This window comes from Urocampus carinirostris, chromosome 1 (genome assembly GCF_059441175.1).
Source record: "Urocampus carinirostris isolate Australia breed hairy pipefish chromosome 1, RoL_Ucar_1.0, whole genome shotgun sequence".
Taxonomy (NCBI): Eukaryota; Metazoa; Chordata; class Actinopteri; order Syngnathiformes; family Syngnathidae; genus Urocampus; species Urocampus carinirostris.
In genome coordinates, this window is record NC_142349.1 from 30,725,365 (window position 1) to 30,732,452 (window position 7,088).

The 7,088-nt window shown below is 38.3% G+C and overlaps 1 protein-coding gene across 1 annotated transcript; it reads left to right on the top strand.

Moving 5' to 3' along the window:
- The first annotated feature begins 544 nt into the window (after window positions 1-544).
- On the top strand, window positions 545-6,901 carry LOC148374285 (ras-related protein Rab-18-like). The gene is made up of 7 exons (XM_088334827.1): window positions 545-748; window positions 1,013-1,068; window positions 1,161-1,222; window positions 1,902-1,974; window positions 2,164-2,282; window positions 4,684-4,750; window positions 5,868-6,901. The coding sequence occupies exons 1-7, from the start codon at window positions 681-683 to the stop codon at window positions 6,038-6,040; spliced, it is 618 nt and encodes a 205-aa protein (XP_088190953.1). The 5' UTR covers window positions 545-680; the 3' UTR covers window positions 6,041-6,901.
- Window positions 6,902-7,088: the final 187 nt, after the last annotated feature.

Sequence of the window (7,088 nt, forward strand, 5' to 3'; positions counted from 1 at the left end):
CCTTTTTTTCAGCACCCGACCAGCCTGTTTTGTCCTGGATGGTTTTGCCCCTGTTAGACTACATTTTATTTTTTGCCATTTTGGCAGCTTTACGTCTGCCGCACCCACTGCTACACAACACCTAGTCATTCTTCACTCAACTTGGTTTAACACACTCATAACCTCAACCAATAGGGTTACTGGCTTGCTAGGGTGCTGGTGTGCCTATCATGACGTCAGACCTCATGAAGTCAAAGACGGACTGTCTTCAAAATGCATTATCTCGGAAAATTATTGGAATACACCAATTAAATATTAAGGATATTATGCAAAAGAACATGTACTATTTTCTCAAAATTTACGTTTTACAATTTGGCCATCCCTTTACTCATTAACCTTATGTTTTCGTCGCTTTCTTTCTAAGCAACAAGAGGAGACAACGAGTGACTTAAAAACATATTACACTCATTAACAGCTACAAATATATGTTTTTACGGGAATAAACCTTTACAGGTAGAAAAATTATCACTGACGCAATCGTTTTAGGAGCCATCGGTGACGTCAGGCTTACACGTTGGGCGGAAGTCGTGCGCCTTGGCTGCCAAGCTACACACAATATTGACTTAAGAACCACTAAACATATGCAACATTGTTTTTAAAAGCGCTGCTTATTGCCCAACTCGCCAGCGTAACGTCAGAATATGGAAGACGACGTGCTGACAACTCTGAAACTGTTGATAATTGGCGAAAGTGGAGTGGGGAAGTCCAGGTTTGTTTTTCTCTGAGCTAGCTTGCTAACGTAGCCTGGTAAGTCTGTTGTCGTCAGGTTCTTAGCCCTGCAATGCCCAACTTTGGTTCCGACACATTATTATTATATTTTTCACAAGGGGACTTGGTGGTCTTTAACACTATTACCACCTATTAATTTGGCCAATTTAACTCCGGATTTAATCGATGTTGGGACGTCTCCTGTTACATACTATGTCTAGAGGGCTTAACATGTTGAAATGAACTGCATTCCCTTTGCCAACAGCCTCCTCCTAAGATTCACAGAGGACACATTTGATCCAGAGCAGTCAGCGACAATAGGTAAGCCTAACGCACGATTTTTTTCATCCTTTTTATAACTTTCAAATGTGTCTTTTGTTCACTTTTTTTCACTTGATTTCTCGCCGATTAAGGTGTGGATTTCAAAGTGAAGACCTTGGCAATCGACGGAAATCAAGCAAAACTTGCCATCTGGGTAAAACGGATTATGATCTTGACACATTTTATTGAAATGCGACCCCTAGAAAAACACGATGTAGTGCAATATATTTCCACTGGGTTGTGACATTGCAGCAAAATTGGACAAAATAATCAAGCAAATTTCCCTTCCTCTGTGGGACGTGCAAAAAGGGCTTATCAGTTTTAACATAGAATCAAGGGCCTAGGTTTGGTCTTGGCATTGTTTAGGACAAAACAATGATCGCTGGATATTGGTAGGTTCACGTCCTCTTTTTGCATGCCAACACTATGCTCTAGCATCAAACCATATACTTTATCAGCATCGTAAGTCTAGCAATCACAACAGCTTCTATAAGCCATCTTATGTGTTTTTACCATGAAGAAATGTGGAATATAGCTGCGTTTCTGGAGGACACAATTCTTGTAATGTCTTATGTACATCAACATGTAAACTCTTGTGGATAAAGTATCAAAAATAAATGTAAAATTATTTTTGCTCTTGTCAGTTTAAAACATTGAGTGTCTGTGGCGTGTTTAATCATCGGCCCACTTTGTTTTACTGGTTTATGGGATGGTTCTACAATATTGCGATAGTAAACGACTAGATTATAATGCTTCAGCAGTTTATTAGTTTTTTTGTTTTTGTTTTGGTGCAATATTTGATTTATTTTCTTATTTTTGTGCCCTATTTTTAGGACACAGCTGGCCAAGAAAGGTTTCGTACTCTAACACCCAGTTATTATCGTGGTGCCCAAGGAGTCATACTCGGTATGTGTGTTTGTTTTTTAATCCCACTCACGCTCTTCTGTCTAACCATTGTGTTTTAATTTTGGTCTAAAAATGTTTTGGATGTGAAATCCTTTTTCCATTACCAAAAACGTAAATTGTTATGACACAGTACGGGTAATAAGTGATGGCACAACACTGTCTGATCGTATACATGTTTTGTCTTGACAGTGTATGATGTTACAAAGCGTGACACCTTTACAAAATTGGAGAACTGGCTGAATGAACTGGAAACCTACACGACTCGTAATGATATCGTAAAAATGCTTGTCGGCAACAAGATCGATAGGGTGAGTCGAGAGAGTATTTATTTCATCGTTTTCAAGACGCATTGAAGAAGAAGAAGAATTTACTTTTCTTGTCATTCTTTGTAACCATGCACACAGAACGAAATGTCGATACACCTGACCCGTACAGTTAAACTGTAGCGAGCTGATGCAGCTGCAGCCAAACAGGGCACCGCCATTTTAGACCCAACTGCTGTTGTTGATATAAAAGTACATTTACAATGGATGTCTCACAATTGGTCTGTTTTCATGTTTGGGAAAGTTGGACCAATCAGAATAATCCAATAATATGATTGGTGTAGAGGTGAGATTGGGTCTATAAAATACAGCCCAACCCAGGCATGTGTGTATTAAAGAACAAACCAGCCCTAGCTCTACCATTTAACTTGATTTGAGCGGCCAGGCCCAAATCAAACCTGATTTTTCATAATTTATCTGTAAATACTCTGGAGGAGGAGCCTGCTCCTTTGGGTCCGACTTCATATCGCTCCTCCATGTGCGCCGACACGGACTGCACCGCGCGAGAGTAAAAAGGAGTGGTATCTATTGCGCGGATCTTCTACAAAGAAAAATAAACAAAGGAAAATGTTGTGTGGATAATATAAAAAAAAGGTAGTGAAAGAGAGGCCCGACCTGAAATTCGTTTCTCGCTCGGGCCGGGCTTGGGCTTTAGATTTTGCCTTTAGATTGGCGACAAGAGTTCACCCGATAGTACATTGCCTTGTAAAATGCCACGGCTGGTAGGGCCATAGCACAAGCAACATTAGGCCATTTCCATATCTAACTTTGAACATAAAATATGTGTTTATATGCATGCCCCCAGAATCAATGAAGTACCATTGTTGTTTCCTTCTTGGTCCCTAAGTGTTTTTTTGCTGCGTCTCATGTATTTACAACTGTCTATTCCTCACCAGAAACATGGACTTAAGTATTTATTTGAGTATAACAAACACTACGCTAATTATTCTTAAATATAGACATAGGTTTATATAGAGCCTATAGGGATTATACCCAGCTGGTGGGTGCAAAACACCTCCCCTGCCTTTCCTTTGGTGCGGGGCTTTAAAGTAGTTGTTAATCAATAATCAAATACCATAAATCACTGGGGATGATAAGAATTCTCGGAAATGACACTGTCTGACAAAGTCTGCTGATGACGCATTTAACTATTGAGTACCATTTCCTCAGACATGCCCTCTCCTCTGCGTGTGAGCCTTTGAGAATTTTTTATTTTTGATCATTCACACAAGTGATTTGGATATTGTTACTAAAAAAAAAAAAACATGGATGTTTTGCTTGATTTTAGTGTTTTGCGACTGTGATCATCGATGTTTTCGGCTCATAAATGATGGCGCCCATACCGTGATATACTACAGGATTCCCTAAGGTGTTGAAAACTTGAAAAACTATTAAATTTGATAACTGCAAATGCAGCCATTAAAAAGGTCTGTCTACAAGTCTTTAATTTAACTCTAAAATGTTTTATTTCTTACCAGTTGTGATTACGTGATATAGCTCACAGCCACTTCAGTCCCACTTTTAGTCCAGGCGTGGCTGCGGGCAGGTCGGGGACCAGTCCCCCCTCGATGCCACCGCGGTCCGGCTTCCCTTGCAAACCAAACCTTAGCTGCCGGGTACGCAATACCTTCCCCGCTCCTTCGACATAAAGTCCCCCTCGTCGCTGCCGGGTGGCGTTGGGCGCGGGCGTCCTTCATGACCTGGCGCCTGACTCCCGCGACCGTATGGCCGAATAGGTGCGAGATTTGTCTTAAATTTTATTGGATGTGCTTCTATAAAGTCTTAAATTTGAATGGGGAAATCCTGGGGATCCCTGTTCTAATATATCTGTGTCATCCCACCTCTTGTTCATAAAATGCAAAAAAAAACTGAGTTCTTTTTTCGGTAAAAAAGGAATCAAATAAGTATGACCCACTTTATATTTCAAAATACATTGTGACATTTCCAACAGAGTGACAGAAAGTTTAAATTCGAATAAGAACTCTGCATATTTGTCTTAGATGTGTGTAGTGAGTAAGCCAGGATTGGGGTGCATACCTTGTATTTCAATTCCTGTATTTCAAAACCAAAGTTCAAAGTGGCACCAACAAAAAAAAATAGCTGAAGAAAAGAAATTCAGTGTGAACACAAGGCATAAAACCAAAGTGGTTCTATGAACGAGTAATCCATTTAAGAATGGAGAAACTCAAACCTCATGCTTGTACTCTTAGTGCTCAAAATATGAGCAGCATGGTCTAATTCCAGTGCGCCATTACAGGGCCTTACAAAACACGTTTATCAGCAAAATTGTGATGGTAATCCCTCTCGTTCCAATTAAAAGGATGTAAACTGTACTATTGTTGCCATGAAATGGTCGGTACACATTAAAAAAATTATATCTTTCTAGGATGATCACGAAGTGGACAGAAATGATGGCCTGAAGTTTGCAAGAAAGCACGCGATGCTTTTTATTGGTAAGTTTTCGGCTAAAGACGTAGTGCATGACTTCAAAGCTCTCAACTTAAATTGTTCAAATTGGAAAAGAGTTGTGTAAAAACTCAGGAAGTCATGCTTTTTTATTTGTAATTTGGGTCTGATTAATTTTGCTTTTGTATTTATGGATTAAGTATCTTCAGACCATTTTCTTTATAATTGAAATGTTGATAAAATGAATGCTTGTCTGCATGCTTTTGTGAACTTATAATTCTCATACCTTAACTTGCCATCGCTGAGAAATTTGGTTAGATTTGGATTGGAGCTTCCATTTAAGGGTAGCGACATTATTAATTGACTTTTGGCCAAACCAGACGCAAATATGTTGTCAGTTTGCTTCTTAGGTCGAGTCATGTCTTTTGAAAAATTAATAATCCATTGCTACTTTTTCTAAAAATGTCATTGCCATCACATTCAAACTCTGTAGTGGCTTACTTATCACGGTTTCACAATATTGCAGATTTTCATTGTGCATTGAGTCTGCACGTAAATCAGCTTTACAAACTTACTTTATATATTCACTAATCTTTTTTACTTTCAGGTTTCTCTTGCCTACCTGGTCCTTTTTAAAGAAGGTTTGATCATTAAAGAATCTGTGGTTTCTGTTGGACAAAACAGCACCCATTCTCACTATTTTTAATGAATATGGATAGATACAGTATAATTTTCCTTTCTAATAAGGCTTTCAATATTTTGCGGCTCCAGATATACATATTTTTGCGACCAAAATGATGTTTTCCATAACATCCACATGATGACTTCAAAGTAAGTGTAGTGGCTTGTGCCCTTAATAAAAACAGTTGTGCAATAAAACGGCAGGATTATTTTTAAAGTTTTAATTTGACAGTAGAGACGTTATTTGTAAAAGAAAAATTAAGAAAAAATGTTTATAAAGTACAGTACTTTTTGTTTGTTAACTAAATATTTGAGCCTGTAAATCAGGTTCGTTCTTGCATATTAAAAACATAAATAAATGTTTCTACTTCGAGTTTTGGCTACTGAAGGACATTTTTGGAATGCACGTCCACTAAGTACAAAGAATTACTGTAAAAATTTTGTTACTTTGGTTTACTGGTCACCTTCCTTTTTTTGATTCAGAGGCAAGTGCAAAGACCAAAGACGGCGTCCAGTGTGCCTTTGAGGAGCTGGTAGAGAAGATCCTCCAAACTCCTGGACTTTGGGAGAGCGAAAGCCAGGGTCAGAGTCTGCGACTGGGGTATCAGGAGCAAGGAGGCGGCAGGGCATGCGGAGGATACTGCTCCATACCTTGATTATGAACAAAGCAGCAAAAAGCTTGATTAAAAACATCTAAAGTCCAGAGTCATCAAAGAGATGAATATCATAGGTAAAAGAAGGTGGATGAATAGATCAGGTATACGTTTTTTTTTTTGCCTATGTTAGTATTGCGTTTGAATGATACACATTCGCTATGATGTTACTGTAGAACAGTGAATTTGAGAGACAAACTAGGAAGTGGATAACCTTTATTTGACTTCTGGCTCCCCAAAAATTCATATCACACCTTATCACTACATACAATAGGGACATTGATACATTTTATTCTCAACTTAGTTAACGTTTAATTAACAAACTTATTTATAAATTATTAGTAACACAGTAATGATCTCCCACATTCTTTGAGTATTGTGCAATCCTCTGACTAATAGATATACTTTTAAAACCATGTGGGCTTATCTATCAAATTGTACAATATGTATATGAAATGTATTCAGATCAATGACAGACAACTGCTTTATTATAAATGCAGAGCTCATCGATCTTACCCAGGTTAATGTTGTGTCATTTGATTTTACTGTTTGTCTTTGATGTGGTCCATATACAGTCTTCAAGGTGGTGGTTCCAGATGTCATCGATCATTCCTAAGCATTTTCTGTTCTGCGGTGTAAACATGTCATACTATTATTTGTCATCTTGTTTCCATGTTAGATCCTCACTCCGATTAATCTGAATCCTTTCTGGCAAATGTTTCAATCAAACGTTTCAATACGGAATGTCTCAAAAAGTCCTGCCTTAACAGAAAGCCACATTTTCAGCACTATGCGTATCAGATTGATATTGTACTATTTCAAAATGAAATAAATGATACCCTCTGGGTACAGGCATTCAACACAGTTATTTGATGTTTCTATTTGCCCTCAATGCCCAACTTACTGAGATCGATGGGTCCAAGAGAACGTGCCTTACTGTCATCAATTCAGTTGACAAAGTTATAAGAGCAAGTGAGTCCACGTATATTCACGGAACAAAAAAGGTCACAAGTGGTAATACACTATTCATGATAATGAATATCTGCCGCAG